The sequence below is a fragment of the Plutella xylostella genome, chromosome 18 (assembly GCF_932276165.1).
Source record: "Plutella xylostella chromosome 18, ilPluXylo3.1, whole genome shotgun sequence".
Classification (NCBI taxonomy): domain Eukaryota; kingdom Metazoa; phylum Arthropoda; class Insecta; order Lepidoptera; family Plutellidae; genus Plutella; species Plutella xylostella.
This window is the reverse complement of record NC_063998.1, coordinates 7,941,056-7,961,116: the sequence shown is the minus strand read 5'-3', so window position 1 is coordinate 7,961,116 and position 20,061 is coordinate 7,941,056. Positions and strand designations below refer to the sequence as shown.

Sequence of the window (20,061 nt, the reverse complement as noted above, 5' to 3'; positions counted from 1 at the left end):
CCAGTTGATTTTCTAGCGGAGGGGAGGGCAAAGGCAACGCAGATTATGGCATTATACACCGCACTGTGTAAGAACAGTTAGTGCCCGACTGAAGTGGGGAACTCCTAAATCAACAGTGATCAGAGCCCCTATCGCGAACCTTTTTTTGATAAGAATTTTTGGATTCAAAATGTTTTTGAATTTGACCCTAATTACTTCGTAAATATTAAGTACTTCGTTTGGACAATACATCACAATCAAACTGTACAGTGCCACAAACTTATCTGTTCCGGTGACAGTTCATGTAAATGTGTAATATTTCTTCATTCTATAAGATTTTAAGTTTGCTAGTAGTGGTAATTCGCTCTTGTGGTTTCAATAAACCCATCTTATCTATATCAATGTATAATTAATTAGTAAATAATGAGATATGGATCAATTTAGTTAGCTTTCACCGGAACAGATAAGTTTGTGGCACTATAGCTAACTTAATCGACATGATGACAGCTGACATAAAAAATCTTATGTTTGAAGAAAAAACTGAAACTGAACTGAAAAAGAAAACTGACAGACTTTAGGCAGGCGACTAAAAACTTTTGGTTTAAGTCCACACTAGATGACTTGTTTAACATGTATTATAAGAACGGAAGATAGTACTCACACTTTCAGGTCACGCAAAATCAGGTGCACCAATTTTAATGAATGCAAAGCATACTCTTTTCTAAAAAAATACTGATCTAATCCATTTGAAATTACATGCCAAACATCAGAATAAGTATCAATTTAATTTTAGTATTTCATAAACAATGATATATGAATGAGTGTAACAGGAACAAGCCTTGTTAAATGAAGGTGTGGTGCTAGTTTTCGTAAGTGCAGTTTCAATTGCCACTTTATACCTTTATTACGACACAATAAAGCTCAGAATGGCTCGTTTGTAACACATTTTAACAACTTGTACCGAGACGTGCTCTGCATAAACAACAATGTTTTGACATAAAAGCTGCGGCAGTAAATATAAACATAATTTAATAAAACTATTTGTTAACATTATTTGCTTGTAGACCGTACATTAATTTCTGGTTAATATAATGTTCTAGTGAAACAGGCCCTTATCAATTTATAAATTACGATTTAATTCAAGAGAAAGTGTTTAAGATATTTTGCATAAACATGTCATTTATTCTCCATAATTATTCCATAGTATACAGGAAACTCATTCACTTCAACACCTACATAATATGGGTCTATTGCAGATACCTACTAAAATAATCTGTAAGTGTAAAGCCAAAGTGACAATAAGCGTTAGATCAGAGTGAAAAGTGTTAAATCAACCTTAATTAAAAATCACTGGCAATCAATAAACCGCAAAAAACAAAACATTAGAATTTCAAAAACAAATGCAAGTCAAATGCGCGCGTCAAAAATGACGTCATCGCAGTGCAGAAGTGTCACGCCTCCCCTCTCGAGGGCTTCCTCCACCGACCTGAGGTCCATGTCTCCAGACCTGTCCCGAGCTCGCAACATGTCTCCCGACTTCTCCCGACACCGCCCGATGTCTCCCGACGTTCTAGAACTTTCTAGATACCACCCTCTCTCACCCGACTTCCAAAGACGCTCGCGGTCGCCCGCCAGGCCGCGATCTCTCATGGAATCCTTGCTTGTGGCCAAAATGGAAGCCCTGAGTACTGGCAAGTTGGTGCGGACAGACTCTATGGATAGCTGCAGCAGTTTTGGATCCATGTCTTCGTTGCCCAGTGACGTGTGTCGCTGTGACGACTGTCTGCTGGGGATCGTGGACTTCTATATGCAGGGCCCCATTGACCCGAATAAGGCGTTTAGAAAGGTATGTTGTTTGTATATTTGCTACCTTAAAGTTTTAACAGTGATTAGATGTATGTTTATTTCCGAGCCAGTGCCACCTAGTGTGGATCAATTGAGACTGGTATGCCGTCAGTGTGTGCGCGTGAGTCAAGAATGGCTTGGCCGGTTTTCTCGGTTCCTGCGGTAGGTATTTACGAGTTGTATGGTCGCGTGTAGAGATGGCGCTAGTATACATCAAAACATTACTGTATGAAAATGTATCTCTACATCGTATAAGTATACTTAATACCTTTTGAGTTAATCTATTGCAAATCTCAGTTAAACATTTCTGCAAATTAAAAAAAAATAGGGCTTATAATTTATATTGATAGTCTGCCTGTCTAGTCTGGATATTTAAAAAATAATACATTTAGGTATACCAATTTCAGCCATTTTTTTTTTCATATTAATATGAAAACAAAACAGTTCGAACTTAAAAATAAACCTGCCGCGGATAAAATATTACTACCACATCAGTAAAAAATATTTACTACAGAACATGGACTTTTCGCAAATAGTGGCACAAGACGTCCTCGGCCGTCCTCATCCATCCACTAGCGGCTAAATGTCCAAGCTCTTTTCACAGCTGGCTGGACGGGTCCCCACTCTCACCCTAATAATAATACTTACGATGACTAATTATAAGCTGAAAACCAGTGCTGTAGCCTTATTGTCTAAAGCACATGCTGAGCTGGAGTCTTTTTGATGCTCTAGGCCTGTTATTTTATTGTTTGTTTTGTATTGTATTTGTTGTTGTCAGTGTGTCAAATAAATGTTTCTTTATCGTTAATTATGTCGATTGTTTAGTCAACAATTCACACGATTCAATTAATCACCAATTAAAATACGTATCGTCTACAACTCTATACTAATTATGACTATCAAAGGCACAACCATTCTCACCAAGTACCTACAATACGTATTAACTACGTTTCATCCGACATCACAAACCGTGCAGATCCTCGCTTGCGCCATCACAAAAGACAATGGGAATAAAATTAAAATGGGTCGGGTAAAATGATTCCACACACGTCCACACTTGGACACTCTACCTTACGAAAAACTGAAAAACTAAGTTTCGGATCGTTGCTCCTCTAACCACGACTCTATGTCATTGCAATACGTACCGCTTGTGTGACAGCTGTCGCTCGTTCGTCTTTTGTATTGCTAGAGTGAGTATGATGACGTCAGGGGTGCTGTTGACGTCAGCCCTGGTGGTGTGCGCGTCAGCAAGACCTGTCCCGGCCTCAAGGACTGGAGGTGTGCAGGTGTACTCCATGATGAATGGTGTTGATGACACACAGATACTTTTTTATTATGCCAAGTTACGGTGAGGTCGCCTAGGATAGACAACAATATACACGTGTTTTGGTGTATTGATTCAAAGCTAAGCTTATACAATCACGAGCAATTAAAAAGTTCCACCTTTCATTGCCTTTCCATGTCAATGGAAATTTTTTCATCATTTATTGCTCGTGAATGTATTCAGTTTCAGTATTTTTGAACCGGCGTGGTTCGTTCCTGAGTGGACCTAATAATTTGATTAGTAAAATACCTATACTCTCCTATGTTTTGATAATTCATGTCCATAGAATGAATAATCGAGGGTCATGTCGCTAGCTGTCAAATAAATCCCTTTAGAACGGAACGGTATAGGTATGCCTTTGAAGAAATTGGAAATATTATTATTGAATAAAAAATAATTAAGTAAATGGTGGCCAATGGTATTCCAACCAAATAGGTAGTATCCGCAGTACAATTATAATTTATCCACTTATTGCCTCGCTAGAATATAGTTACCAATACACAGTAATTTTCTAGTTATATAGTTGCTACAAATCTTTTAATAAATGTAAATTTGAAACGGCAGGTATGTCAAGGGCGTAAATAAATTCCGCACTAAATTTTTAAAGACCACTCGAGTGTTCAATTATTTATGGCTCAATCAAAAGCGAACATAGTTTCTAATGATATTTTGTGAAAAATTTATAACGAACTCTGTAGTTCACCTTTAAAATATCCTAAGTGCATAGTGGGTTAAGGCATAACCAGGGATTATTGCCTGACTTTTGACACATCTGTCAAGAATTTAATATGGAGATAACGTATACCTATAATTGATCAACCTTTTCGTTACGATATCACCGACTATGGAGAAATTGGAGCTAAGTGAACTTTTCAGAATCTTGCTTATATCATAGAATATAATCTAAGTAGGTACCTACTCGTTCTAACTACCTACATATCTCAAGAATAAAAAATAGTTTTTCCAAAAAAATATTTCGTCCTTTCCCCAGTTTCAACAAAATGTCTGTCTAGTAGTATACAGAATATTGCAAAAGCAGTATAAAATGAAGTAAGCAATAAGGGTGACTCAGAGGGTATTTTAGAAATTCGCGAGACAAATTTTGTTTATTCCTTGTATATACAGGTGTTGCAAAAAGGGTATACTAAGCGGAAACCAGCATGTGCTGCATGTTATATCTTAGCCTGAAACTGAAATCAGAATTTCAAAATTCGTGAAAAAAAAAATATTTATAGAAACATAGTTGGCTACGTGACTTTTTACTATGGAGAATGTTTTTTTTTCGTGAATTTTGAAATTCTGATTTCAGTTTCGGGCTTAGATATAACATGTATAACCTGCTGCAGGAGGCGCCGCTCACGACACCGCGGATATTGTCGATATATTCACCGTTTCCCTGAATGAGTTCACAAAAGTAACATAGGCTGTATTATGTAATTAGTTAAGTTTTTATAGTTTATAGTTGTTTGTTTCACTGCACTACTGCATTAGAATAATTCTGTAATAGTGGTGTAAGTATTTTGTAATAATAAATAAAAAAAATGTTGCACATGCTGGTTTCGGCTCAGTATACCCTTTTTGCAACACCCTGTATATGTGTTGGTCTCATTTAATTATAAGTACTATGATTGAATATGATTAATGGTTTAACCATAAGCGTTTCGATAAATTATTCATTTAAATTCTATTTTTTTTTAATTGCTATAGTTTTTTGGATGAGTGAATTTATGTACCAAATTTTACTTTACTGTGTTTTACTTATTATTGATCCCAACTGGGTTCCTGGTCTTCATAACCGTGTGCCCGCCCACCCACTCAAACAGCGTGAACGAATTCCGTTCTAAATTATGAAATATTAGCATGCCACAAACTAAAATTAAATATTGTTTGTTGCTCCAGGAATGTTTTATTTTCAAACATGTTGAAAAATTATCAATTTGTCAACAACATTTGAATTAATTTCACTGCGATATTGTCAAGTGGATGTGCCTTAAAAATCATCAGTTAATTATAATAAATATTTATGTATAAAAATAAGTTTAAGTTCAATAACTGTATGTTATTGAAAAATGTATCGATTTCGTAATTATGAGGTGTCCAAAACGTATGAAAGTAACTACTTACCACGGTAGTGACTTTGACTGGTAAGTCATTGGTAGATAGATTTAAAGAAACTGATTGTTAATCGGCCTTACTTTTAAGGCAATGAAAAATTAAAATTATAAATTCGCTCTATATTTTACCTATACATAAACAGGAACAAAAATGATGAAGATGCTTTAAGGAAATATCTTTGCCTATTTCGTTGTTCAGAATAAATAAGTTAGGTAAGCAACTAAGCATATACCTCTAGTAGTTATACATTTCAGAGACTTATTCAAAGGCGGTCTTATGAAAATATGGTAACGTTAGATCGTCCAGTCCAGAATCCAGCGAACAAAGTCATGTAGACAATAATTTATGACTTACGATGTAGACTCTGATGACGTCCTAACTCCATTTAAGCAGCCTATTGCACGCCATACATAGGTGCCAATGACCTTCTAGTTATTATCTGATGGTTAATTTTTTTTTACCATGAGAGTTCTTCTGTTGTGTCGCTCCTTGGGAGAGGCCTATGTCCGGCAGTAGACGATTACTGGCTGATGATGATCATGAATTACTCGTGTGCAGTTGACCATCCAATCAGAATAATGAATTGTAAGAGTTTCGTGGAATTATCTACATCTAAACTTAATATTAAAGGTTTATTTAATCCTACTTAATATTATAAAGGCGAAAGTTTGTGAGTATATTGTGTGTGTGTATAATTTGTTACTCTTTCATGTGAAAACTCATAAATATTTTCATGAAACATCATTGACGACGAATGGCGTAGTGGTTAGTGACCCTGACTACTGAGCCGAGGGTCCCGGGTTCGATTCCCGGCTGGGGCAGATATTTGTTTAAACACAGATATTTGTTCTCGGGTCTTGGATGTGCCCGTAAAATGGCAATAGGCCCGCCCCCTATTACATTGGGACTAACATAACACTCTGGCGAAAAGTGGGTGCAGCAATGCATCTCTGCCTACCCCGCAAGGGAGTACATAAGTACAAGGCGTGAGTGTGTGTGTGTGAAACATCATTCAAATCCGAAAGTACAACTCTAGTTAATGACGTCTTGATGACGTGATTGTATTCGAAACAGCGTATAAACGACCTAGAATTCGATACGTGGAGCCTGTAGTACAATGAACATTACTATTTGTATGTTAATTATTGTGTAATACTAACAAGATCTTACCTTGGTACTTAGTATAACTTAATATAAGGAAAGCTTAAAAAAAATCTTTCAAAAATTGGTCCAGTGTACATACATACAGATGAATTGAGAACCTCCTCCTTTTTTCGAAGTCGGTTAAGAACAATACATATTGTACTAATATTAGCCTGTAACAGAATACCAGTGGACTTTGTATAAGATATCAGCACAAACATGCGGCTGTAAGTGTACTAGTGTACGTTTGTTCAGCTATTACCGATACGTTATCTGTTAACACGAGGCTCCTGCAAAAATGGCCTTTAGCTAATGTTCTTGCACGCCGTAATTCAATTTCACGACCTAAAAGTAGGTCACCAATACACACTAGGTTTTAAAGAAAAAATATAGTCCACTGACTAATTTTCTGTATCTGCTAAGGTAAAGTTCTCTCATTATCGCGTCGTTAAATTCGTTTAATACGCGTTCCACCAATCACAGGGCCGTATACCTATGTTTATAGCGTACCTATAGTGACTTTTATCTACACCGATAACGGACTCGTGAAGCGGAGCCTGTTGGTATAAGAACAGTGAGACAAACGAACTATCGACCGACCAGAAATAGGTGTAATGTATTTCGCATGTCTTGCAAACTATGTACATCTTATATGTACATCATTAGAGTGGTTAACGTATACATACTAATACAATTTACAACAACGCACTCACAAAAAACAGGCACTCGATCCTACAGTTCATATTTTTCAGTAAGTCATGAGGAAATGCGTGTTTTTGTTACTGAAAAAAAGTACTTATTGCAAAATTACTTACATACTTTTGTTACATCATTGAGTAATAGTAGATATATCAACTAGTGAAAATTCTGTAAATCATTCCAGAGAATACCGGTTCTGTAAAGTCATGAAAATTTCATTGTTATTTAAAATATTTTAATTTATATCCGGGTCAAATACGATATCAATAAACAATACGTACTTATTTAATCTTGTGTATTCGTAGTGAAACGTCAGCAATACAATAATCATACATAAATAAATACCTTCACCAAATAATAGTATTTGTAAGATCGATATGAATCAGGACTTTGACCTTTTTGTTCCCGGCCTGAACATAATTGAAATTAAGAATATGAAAAAATTGCGAGTAAAAATTATTGTCAACTGAGAATTTGAAAACCGGTCTTCATCATTCGTGACTTGAAAACAGGCTTTAGTGATTATTTAATTATTTTCCCATTGCACGTGACTCCAAACGTGAGTCCAAAATATTTTAGAAATCCTTTTTGCGTATTTCATGAATCGAAAATATTTTTACATATTTATGTTTCGTACATAATATCGGAAATACTCTGAATTTAAAATGAAAATACTTTTCCAAATACAAAAAAAAACGATATTAAACTACTTCCTAAAATATAAGTACCTACTATAGAGTACCTTATTAAGAAACCCATACCACGGATTACTTAATTTACGTAATTTTGCTAGTATGTAAATGTTTATATACCTCTGTCTGAATATTTCATATAGGTATTTTTCTTTCAAATTATTTAATTCAAGTGACTAGAATTTTCATAATTGTTCATAGTGATAGGAAAATATTTCAGCTCGTAGTACCTAGCTAATATTATTTCATATGGTGAATTTGATACAAATCGTAATGATGATGACACCACCGTTCTAATGCTGTATTTGCCGTTTCGGTTTACATATTATGTAATGTAAGTAGCTGAAGTGGAAATGAAATCAGTGGACGGTCATACATATCTGCCGAAAAACCGATAATCCTTAGGAAAGACAAGCTCTCAAACAGACACAAATTTAATAACATAACATAACATAAACATAAACATTTCTTTATTGCAACACAAATAGTACAATCTAATGTAGCCCTGGTTCCTAAACTAGGGTAACCTGTGTGTCAGGAACCAGTTCCTTCCATTTGGTGGATAATTCACATTGAGTTACAGTAGGTATAAACATTAAAAAATAAAATTACTTAACGTTATGTAGTTACTTATCAAAAATCTATAAACATATCACTTATTTATAAGAAATTCGAATGGCAGGTAGTAATATATATATAGTAGTTAATAAACATCTACTCAGTTAGTTTTTTCTAACTAGGGTGGATTTTTATTAGTATTCTACAAATAATGGAAAGAAAGAAGTAGGTAATTAGTGTATTTTTCATTGACGTCAATCGTAACATTGGTGAATATTAATAAAGTAATGCAATTTATATAGTATTCTAACTGTTACTTTTCAACACCTGCGATTTGAATATTAATGTAGAATAACAACGATATCTTAATAACGTTAATTTAAGTAGAATAAATGACTTATGGACCGCTGGACTGACGACCTTAGGCGGGTGGCGGGTAGTGGTTGGATGAGGAAGGCCGAGGACCGAGTGTTGTGGCGCTCCTTGGGAGAGGCTTATGTCCAGCAGTGGATGATTATTGGCTGATGATGATGATGATGAAGTAGAATAATGACTATTTTTCTCGGGCCTGCGACCAGTTTTTTTTTAGTAAAGTCGACTTCAGCAAGATTTTCATAAAGTTGAGCGTCCACCTATCAATATCGCACGTATCGGAGAGAGATGTCTGGAGAAAAGGCTTCGGCAGTGCCGATGAAGTGGAAGCACTTGTGTAAATTTCAAGAGGTATACAAATAATACTGTATACTTTTTGTTGGTTTTTTTGGTTGTCTGGTAGAGATTGCTATAAGCAATAAGTCCGCCTTTTTGTACTGTTCTTATTTTTAAGTTTTATTTTGTATTGTTTCTGTTTTTTTGGTGCAAATAAAGAGGATTGTATTGTATTGTACTTTGCATTCGATGCGTAGGATGCGAAAGGTGGGCGCTTGAGGATGTCGGTGACAATAGAGAGCTGGTGCAAGGATTTGGCACCGTATTTGATTCTGTCCACTAATCCGAAGATACAGGTGGATGGAAGGTAACATCAGTCATATAGGTACTTTATAACAGGTTTTTTTTCCGTTTCCCACCGCGAACAAAAGCTGATAAGAATCTAGCCCATTACAATGATTACCAACCTTGTTGGTAATAAGCACTTAGGTAAGTGTGGATAGCTGTATGTACATGGTACATGTACAGGGTTTCACAGAAAATGATAGAGTATGCAGACCGTGCCCAGACAACGTTCACTTTTTTTTTCTTTAAGTAGTTTATTATAGAATAAAAATCGCGATTAGGTTAATTCTTTTATGACAAGTATTTTATGTACTTGATATTGTTTCAAATACTTCCACTTTTTAGGGACACATATAAATATGTAAGTTGTGTTATTGGGAGTTTTGTTACTTTATGTTAGGTTAATAATGCATTCTGAACCCGGAATCAAGGCCTAAATTTGTACAAAGGGCATTGACATTTATTTATTTACAAGCTTGTGAATCAACACCAGATATCATTATATATTTATAAACTTACCGTTTACTTCTGCACCGAAAATAACCTAAAATTATGGCAATTGGCATTATCATCACGAGAGAAATAAGAAACACGAAAGGTACTCGTAAATCTTCGGTCATTTTTGTTTTTCATGTAATTCGGTGTTTTAATCGATGATATCTATCGTAAAATTTATAAAATAACTATGTAGCTAGCCGTTTCATTAGTGTTCTAAGCATGGTTATAAAATATATCACTTTTTTTGTCAGAACCTCCAGTGTCATTGTCATAGATTCTGAATGTATTCAGGAGTTAGTAGCCACTGTATTTTATTTTTTTGTTTTTATATCACATTTTTTTTATACCAAGGTTCTTAATTTAAAACATGAGTATTATGAGTCTATATAATCGAATGAAGATTTATTATCTGGTTTATTCGTTTGCTTCTCCTTGCCAGTTTGATAATGATAAGGTGAATAACTGAGGAGCCTTCATTATCGTCGTAATTAACGAGCAGGTTAAGGATAAGTAAGTCAAGGGGTATCCGAGTTACATCACCTGTCACGGTCTAATGAACATCATATATTTTGAACCATTCACCAAGATTAATTTAAATTCTAACGTAATCAGGTGTCATTTAAACCAATAAAACTGACACACATTGATTGTAAACCGTTCAAGAAATTAAGCTTCAATGTTTTCAAAAGTAATTATGCAGTAGGCAGTGGTCCATTAATTTGATAATGATGTCTACATAGAGCGCGACGGCGGCGGCGGCGGCGGCCCGCAGTCCTCGCCGCGCGCGCGCCGCGACCGCCCGTGCCCTCCGCCGCCACCGCCAGCCGTGATCCTCCAGTCTGTTCTAAATTTGAAAATGTCGTGGCCTCTCCTCCCCAAGTCCGGCGGGAGGCAGTTCTCAGTGCAGTGACCGCGGTGACGATGCCGGAGTGCACCGAGCAGTGCACGTTCACGATCCCGATCATCCGCTACACGATGGAGGAGGAGCAGCCGCCGCCGCGCGCGCCGCCCAAGAAGATGTCCCTGCTGGCGCCCGTGAGGATCGACGCGCCGGAGCCGGCCCGCCGCGCGTCCGCGCCCTGCCGCTGCTCCCTGCCGCCGCAGTGCAGCAACCGCCTGTCCCCGCGCAGCGCCCGGCGCCGCGTGCCCCGCCGGAACTCCAAGACTGACGTGACCAGTAACTCTCCCCCGGAGACCCCGCTGGGCCCCCGGCCCTGCAACTGTGAGGATTGCCGCGCCTCCAGCCCGCTGCCGCCCGGCTATGGCCCGCAGACCCTCTCCCCTGGCTATGACCAGATGCAGATGTCCCTCCTGGACGTCCCCTGGAGCGAGGACTACGCCGAGGCGTCCAGCGACGACCTCAGCTCCGAGTGGGACTCCGACGTGCCCGAGCCTCCTCCCCCGCCAAAGGTAAACATCAACATCGTAAAACTTGACAAGTCTCATGTGTCTTTGAAATATGTTAAACGTGAACATTTAAATAAATAACGTGAACATACGGTTCACTTTTAGAATGTACGTAAACATAAATGACAACGTGCGTCACAGTTTTAATGAACGCATTACCAACTGCTGCTGAATAGGAGTACTTACATGTTTTAAAAATTATTACGCTTTTTTCCGTATTCCTTAGCTCGGAAATGGCTTTTGCATCTGCCGCCACATCCCGTGAGTAAACAAGCGAGTGTGAGTTTGCATCATGGAACACGAACGAGTTGAAATACACCGTTTTACATGCAACACGAGATGAATTTGAAATTGCTAATATTCGTAGTGTCGACCTCCCCTGCCCCACATTGCGCTTGCCACATACGCCGTTGCCAAACCTTGTTTTGTAAGGATTTGTACTTATCGACTCTAATTTTGGGGGACCAGTTATGCAAATAATCATTGAAATTCGTGGTGCGATCTGCCTAAATCTGTTAAGGCGACGCGGGTTGAAACAAATATGTGTTTTATTCAACCGGTTCCGTTTTTTTTGCCAGATATAGACAAAAAGTTGTATCTTTCCAAATTGCGTATTATTATAAACTTATCAGATCAAAAAATCTATTCGTCAGGTCAGTTTCTTATGTTTGTTCTCAGTTTCTTATACTACATAGCTCGAAACAACTTGGTGATGCTACTGGATCAAACAGAAGATCAAGAGGCACTAATGAAATCCAGGAATAACACAGTCCGTGCATTCATTTAAGACCTCTTTTACTTCTTTGATACGGTACTCATCGGCGACATTAATTTTTCACAGCCTAAGGATACCCCACTGCAGTAAATTTAGAGGGTCATTGCCACAATCTCCACACTTGGCACGCGGGTTCGAGGTTTCAGACAACACATTTTTAATGCAGAAATACAGTTTTGTGTGAACAAATATTTAGACACGGGCGGGATCACAGCATATCAATCAGTGCTACTAATGCCTGCACCATCCGTTGTGGTCTACCATGTTCCAGGATATTGCATTGGTACTTTTGACCATAAAAACTAAAGTAATTTTGGACCAAACTGGTAGAGCTTTACAAAAACCAAGTTTCATAGGGCTGTTATGCAGTATGATAGAGATGTGATTAGCGCAGCTCTCCGTAACTTTGATTTCGTAAAACTAGAATGACCCCCATAGTCATTTATTTTATTGCATTGGGAACGAAAGTTTACAATCAAACCACTATTTGTGATGAAAATTTAAATGTTAATATCGTTAAGCTCAGCAGAAATCTGCAAGGCGCAAAAAAACGGGTAGAGCCAATTAATGTTAACTAAAGAATATATAGGAATAAATTAAAAGGACGGATTACCATATCAGTAAGTAATGTAATAAAATTATAGAAAAATACCCAAGTATGAAGTATAAAACATGACCATGACCAGTCCAGTTAGCGCCATCATTTATTGATCCTGAATTCAGATCCAAATGATCCGATCCTATGAGTAAATCGCAAAACTTTTATGTCTTCATGATTAAGTTCTCAATATCTCATACCTACATAACGTAATTGTTTATGATTTTCATAAACACAATAGAAATCGGGGCTAGTATTCGTAGGGGCTAGTTACCTATAAGGTGTCAAGACGAATATTTTTAAAACCGCAATGTCACAATATAAATTGTGTGGCATTCACACATTGTTGGTGATTGTTCTTGCCGGTATAGTGCATAGTGCACAATACTTAGTGCATACTATTCACCTATTGTTGCCCATATTTGTGTTATTATAGTGTTACATAACGAACGCACGTGCTATTCGTATACTTTGATATTGTTGTATAACCACAATCCTTGGACTGACGTTCGTCGGTGAATGACCTTCAACTATTGTTATGTTTTTTTCTTTGCTAAAATCTTGCAGTGATTTTGGTTTTGGACAAAAAGTGCGAAGCCTTTTGTGTTAGGTATCACGGTGCTATGTTTATGAAGTAGATTTTCACAGATTTATTGTCTGGCTATTGAGAAGTGCTAATCAAAAGTAGAAGTGGCCTTTTATCATTGGGTACTTATATATTCTGGTACGAAAAAATATACAACATACCTTTATGTATGCTTAATTGCATATTAACAGATTATAAAATTGAATAGGTACCATTTTTTTCTTTATCATCTTTATGTACTCAACTACTCACCTCACTTAAAAGATTATGTTTAATTTTATGAAAAGCTGTTTTCTATTCGCAATTTCATAAAATATTATAATTTTCAAGTGAAACTGCAAAATACAATAATTTTTTTTGCGTAAGTGCAACGATAAATGAAATTTTCAAAAAAAGAACCAACAATTGACATTTTGAAGTGTCACAAACGATCGTAAAGAGGTTATTAGCACAGTGCGTACATCGACATAACGGGACCTTTAATGTTACAAGTATAGTGAAAGTATCGCCCATGCTGGTACTCAACCGGTGCTAGTGTTGCCGAAAATCGATAACTGTAATCGATTTTCGAAGGACAAAACACGTACATCGATAGGACAATCGATGTCTCTCTCACTACAATTTCTACCAGTAAACATGAATATTGTCGATAGCTCGTAGCTGAAGACCAGAAATTTTATTATTCGTTCAAAATACTATCGATAACATATTGTCGATAGTATCGATACTATCGTTTGACTATCGATAAGATCCTGATTTCTTCAACTATCGATAAACAATAATTATGGCAATCTCGCGTAACAACACTATCCAGTACCGGCTTCAACGATGATCGATAGTGACATGTGGAAATTTACTGTTTAAAGGGTTTACAATAACCCTGTATTAATAATTTGATAAACAAATTAAATTGGATAAATACTTAAAATATAAATGTAGGTAAGTAACGCTTCACATTACTATCGCAAACTAAATTGTTAACAGTAATTAGAAATTAATCCTATCGTCAATCCCTAATTAACTCTACTCAATAAGAAGTCTGTTCCGACATGTACTTTGACATACAGGTGCGAAAATAAAACAAAAAATCCTAATATATCTAATATCCATGATTTCCGCCATTAATGCCTATCTATGAAGGGATAAGTTTATCTAAATTATGTACTCGATTCTTGATTGATAGATAGATCTTATTCGATCTGCGTAGACGCATCTAGGCTAACGAGGTCCTTTTTAGGATCTAAGTCAGTAAAAAAAAACTTTTGAAGCCTATGTAGAGCCTATTTGCTTAAATGGTTAGGTATACTATTTAAATAAGGGTTTTGATTAGTTAGCTCAAGTAAATAAAAAATATACTTATCCATTTTAAAGTATAAGAAAATTTTCTTCGATATCTAATAGATAAAACTAAAGACCTTCACTTTGCTTTAAGACATTTTCCCGGGGAATTTCCGGAATCGTTTTTTTTTGTTAAAATTACGTACGTACGAACCCCTACAGTTTTATTTTTTTGCACATGTTGGCCATAATTATTCTTTCTTTATTCAGTGGCACATGACTGTATATAACATAATTTAATACCTACTAACATTAACCCCCTTATTCATAGAAAAGTTACAATACGTTTTAACTAATAAACTGTTTTGTCCCTCTCTGTCAAAGAACAAATTGTACTTTGTCGGAAAGGGGACAAAACCGTTTATTAGTTAAAACGTTCTGTAATTTCTCTATGAATAAGGGGGTTAAATTATAACATATATAATTTAAAAACAAGCTAAACCCAACACGGCACTTGCAGAAGCTAATGGATTGCCATAAAATAAAGTTGAACTCTTGTGACATTCAATTCATTTGATTTTTGTTTATCGGTGTAAACTTTGTACCGGGCGACCCGTTTTGCCGTATTACTTATTTTAAAGAATTTGCTTTTCCTTACGCTAAATGGAAGAAGTATAATATAATATATATGTCGCAGGCATCTGGTTTAATCTCCTGTTTGATTGAACCGCTAGCCCGTTCATTGGATGACGCTACTCAGTTGAATGACTAAAGAACAACTCGTCAAGTGGTTGACTGTAACGTCCAACGTCTTGACTGAACGTTATTCAGCGAAGTCGTTAAATGGGATATAGTATAGCAACTTTGTAATGTCTGGTTAGGATGAACATGACCAGACAAGAGTCAACAAAAAGACTATGTTACAAAGCTCTCATCTCACAAATTAACTAAACAATAACAATAAACGTACCTTGATATTGTTGTTCATAATTATCCAGTTTCAGCACATTTTTTTCTTTGAAACTATCCGCCGGCGGTGTAATAATAGGTAAATCCATGTTGTCACACTATTTTAACATAAATAACGCACTTTAAAGCTAATTTATTTCCAAATATAACAATACAAGTGCTTTTTGTGTCAGCTGTTCGCTGTTAGACGCCATATTTTTTTTATTCACCACCTGACTGATTTTAAGTCCGCTAACTAGTTGGACGTTTTGTGACGCTTGTACAATCAACGTTCGGCCTAGTCATACAACTGAAAAGCGTCATCCAATGAACGGGCTAGCGGTTCAATCAAACAGGAGATTAAACCAGATGCCTGCGACATATACATATAGGGGGAAAAATAGATAATGTATTAACATTTATTAGGTTGAGCTGCATAGACTAAGAAGTTATAAAATAAAATCAAAATTTTCATTTCTTACTTAAAAAGTAAAAAAATAATAACCCAAATAATTATGTACAATTCCTTTTTTTAGGTAAAGCGTACTAAGCAACTTTACTTACAGCTATTAACGTAACGTGTTCCATATTTAAATTTAAAATCCATAACCGTCACAGGTAACAATTTACAAAAATCTGTCAGCGCGCGCCCTTGATTTAATAGCAATTTTCATAATCTCTTTAATGAATATAATTTCGTAATGATTTATGTGCTATGCTTAATTGGCCATTAAATATATATTAAGTAATTTACCGTCATACACGTGTTCTGTCTTTGAGGATAGTCACGTCAGAAGATAATTATTATTTCTACTATACACAATAAAACGTTAAAACCGGTTTAAAAAAACTTATTTACTTTAGTGGTGAAAAAGGGCAAATAATCCGTTCATTCATACAATAAGTACCAAAATACTCTATAGTAATTACTCTAACATGCATTATAATCTAATAGTCAACCTTTATATTATATATGAAAGTGAAGGAGTGAACAATTATTTTGAGGTAGCTGTGGTGCAAAAATATACAATTACCAACCAAATTTCATGAAATGTAAAAATTGGTTTTCTTCTAACGCTGTCACAGTTGCAATATCATTTAAACTATACTGCATCGCAGATATATTAATCCGGCTGTCATACTAATTTGTTATATCGATCGCCACTGCAACTCATGTCAGTTATCTCTTATCAAACAGTCTCTGAGGAAAATAACTTGGCTGATTATATCATCTCTCTATAACTATGGTCATAAGGTCTAAATTACTGTCGGAATTCTGGATCCGTTGCGCCGGCGCCCAGACAGGGCAAAGGTTATCAACACTAGTCTGTGACGTAATATTTTGATTTCGTGTTCTTATTTTAAATTGATTGAATCTATTTTTAAATTACCCATTTTCGGATGATGCAGTTAGTGCTTCACCCGCCGCTTTTGATATAGGTATACCTAGGTACAGTAGGCATAAATTGGCAATTTAAAAAGGCCCTATTGCGAGGTCACGAAGTAGAATTTACGAAGTAATTAGTGTGGAATTAATACAATTCGAATCCCAAAATCGTTGTCGAAAAAAACGTATTTGCGAAAGGTAATGTGTATATACCTGTTATTTAAGTATCATAGTGATCAGCTGATGTAGCTTAGCATAGCCGACTGAATAGAATATTTTCAGGCGATAACAGGTCGTGATCGTGATCAAATAAAACCATAGGTAGATCTGTACGTATTTGTATAAGAAGTCTTTATGTATATAAGTAATATGTTTATCGCATAAAATAATATAAACACTATTTATATACTCGTACTTAACACCAGAATGACCCATCCAACGTCTTCTCTCCGTCCATCCAATAGTTGTCTGGTAGAGATTGCTCCAGAGAAGGAGAGGGATACCTTACAACCTTTGGATTACCTTACCTTAAAGTACCTGCACCTAGTTTGTGTCTAGACCGTATTGGATACTTATAACAACATAATACTTAAAGCAACGGCGCATGATAGTAACATTATGAATTACACAGACTATTACAAACTGATCGGTTGAAGCTGGCATGGAAGTAATAATACAACAGGAATGCGCACTCACCAAAATGATGCAAACAAAAATAGACCTAACTTATTCACCTTAAGATTTATATTTGAAGTGAAAGAGGCCGCGAGCCGATAGAGAGGGTTACCACAGAGCCCTTCCTCTCTTTCTAACAATTGCCAGGATTTAGTTGTGTAAACTTTAGTAGATTTTGTACGAAGAGAGCTGTTCACGCCGACGCCTCCTTATTACGAGCGTCGGGCTCTATGCCCGGCGCTTTAATTTTAGAAGAAATTCACGTGAATCACATTACGAAAATAACATCAAGAAACCACAACACACTTTAATACTTACTAATTCTAATACATAACTCTTAATTCTTATCTTGTAAAATACTTAATTTAATAAACCACTAATAAGCGAATTTCTATATCTCTTCATCGTCTTAATCATCACCGTCTCGCTCATCGACCCTCGTCTTCGAGTCTTCGCCAACATTTTTTGGGGAGCATGTTCACGCCGACGCCTCCTTATTACGAGCGTCGGGCTCTATGCCCGGCGCTTTACGTTTAGAAGAAGAAATACGTCAATCAATGAAAATAACAACACGAAGAAATCTCTACCACAATAATTCTAATTCTTAATTCTTATCTTTTGTAAAATACTCTTTAATATACTATTACTAAACAAATCTCAATATCTCTTCATCGTCTTAATCATCACCATCACCGCACGTCACCCTCGTCTTCGAGTCTTCGCCAACAAGAGCTATGCAAAAAAAATATTAAATTAACTCATAGACTACTGTATATCATATCATTTTCAAAAACAAATTTATAATAAATCATTATAAACATGTAATTGTAATGAAATATTTGGTATTTGTATGAATAATAATTTCATAAAAAATATTGGTAGTTTTTCTAAATACTTTACGACAAGACCGAAGTTGTCAAGATGACGGATGACGTTTATACTGTTGTGAGAGACGTTATGGTTAGGGTGACCATTTATTCGTACTTTTGAATCACTTTCCATTAATTAGGACCTGTTTCATTCAACTTTTTGTTTTATTTTATACCTAAGTATCATTAGGTATTATTGTGGCTGTTATCTTATAAGGCTGGTAAAGAGTTATGAGCTGTTGATTTTTTTGGTGATAGATATGAGTATTATAAGATAGAACAGAATAGTAACGTGTAAATAAAGAAGATCCAATAAATACATTGTATTATACTTATTATAAAAATGTGTGTTGTTTGATTTCGCTCATCTTATTATTTACGTCAATCCTAACTCTAATCGTCAAATCTAAGTCATCTTAGTAGAATTTGGTAAAAATACATATTGTTGTTGCTAGTTCAAACCTTGGGAATATCTAATTGATTTGGAAAAAAAAACATATCAATATTACATTGCAGTTTGCGCTGCAACAACATATCTATACAAATTTTACCTTCTCCCCTTTTGTTTACTCAATTGTCATATCACCAAAATACATTCGTACCTACATTGCAATCGAATTATTCGAATAGGTGACTTTGAGACCATCGACACCTATTCGCGAAATGATAGATTAGAAGTGATGTCTCATGAATTACCTAAAATTATGGTCACCAAAAATAGAAAGAGATGGAGGGCTCCGTGCCGACTATCTCTATCGGCTCGTTTTTTTGGTGCAGTGCGCATTCCTGTTGTATTATTACTTCCATGGAAGCTGGTTCAAGTGACTCGAAGAACTGGTGGGTACTTACTCTTAATCTGTCATTCATTAAAAACGACCAGCCAGTTGATATCTTGCTCACTCGGATCTGATTTAATAGTTTCGTTTTTCACTGGATCAATAAACTGCAATCATTAGGGATTGTTTTGTTAGTTTTCTATAAACTTGGCATACCTATAAAACAGGTACATAAGTATTACTAAGTTTTCTTTAAAAAAATATGGGTTGGCGAGGAACAAACACCCTAATTTAAAGTTATAAAAATTATGTCAGTTTTTTTTAAATGTGTCGAAATAAATTGAAAAGATCTCTTTTATTTTTATATATTTATATTGACTTCAAAAACAATCAATTCTCTCGAATTCCAGTAATCTAGGTATTTAAAAAAGTTTTATTGCTCTTCAATAAGCAATTCACATATAAAATAACATTTACTCAGTAAAAAGGTCAACAAATAAACAGCAATTGCTGCAAGCAATTACATTAAAAACAAATGACAGCCATTTCATTTAAAGGTCAGATCAGTGTTATATTTGGTTGGATAAATTTAAATAAGTAAAATATTTAGGCTTCTGCTTAAAGCATATAGTTAAATGAAGATTAATATACAGGATGTTGCAAAAATGGTATACTAAGCCGAAACCTACACGTGCAGCATGTTATATCTTAGCCCGAAACTGAAATCAGAATTTAAAAAATCGCGACAAAAATTTTTCATTTTCCATAGAAACTTTGTTGGTCACGTGACTTTGTACTATGGAAAAAAAATTTTTTTTCGCGAATTTCCAAATTCTGATTTCAGTTTCGGGCTTAGATATACCATGCTGCACGTGTAGGTTTCGGCTTAGTATACCAATTTTGCAACACCCTGTAT

At 35.8% G+C, this 20,061-nt stretch overlaps 1 protein-coding gene across 2 annotated transcripts in view; it reads left to right on the top strand.

Moving 5' to 3' along the window:
• Positions 1 to 1,335: 1,335 nt before the first annotated feature.
• Positions 1,336 to 20,061, top strand: part of LOC105390904 (inositol-trisphosphate 3-kinase A) — a 40,299-nt gene continuing 21,573 nt past the window's right edge. Inside the window, exon 1 of one of the 2 annotated variants that reach the window (XM_048627452.1) lies at positions 1,336 to 1,825. In XM_048627452.1, the coding sequence (XP_048483409.1) occupies positions 1,391 to 1,825 (435 nt within the window). In that variant the 5' untranslated portion in view covers positions 1,336 to 1,390. Of the gene's footprint in view, positions 1,826 to 10,607; positions 11,257 to 20,061 lie in introns of those variants that run through there. The other variant, XM_038114065.2, reaches the window with a different exon arrangement.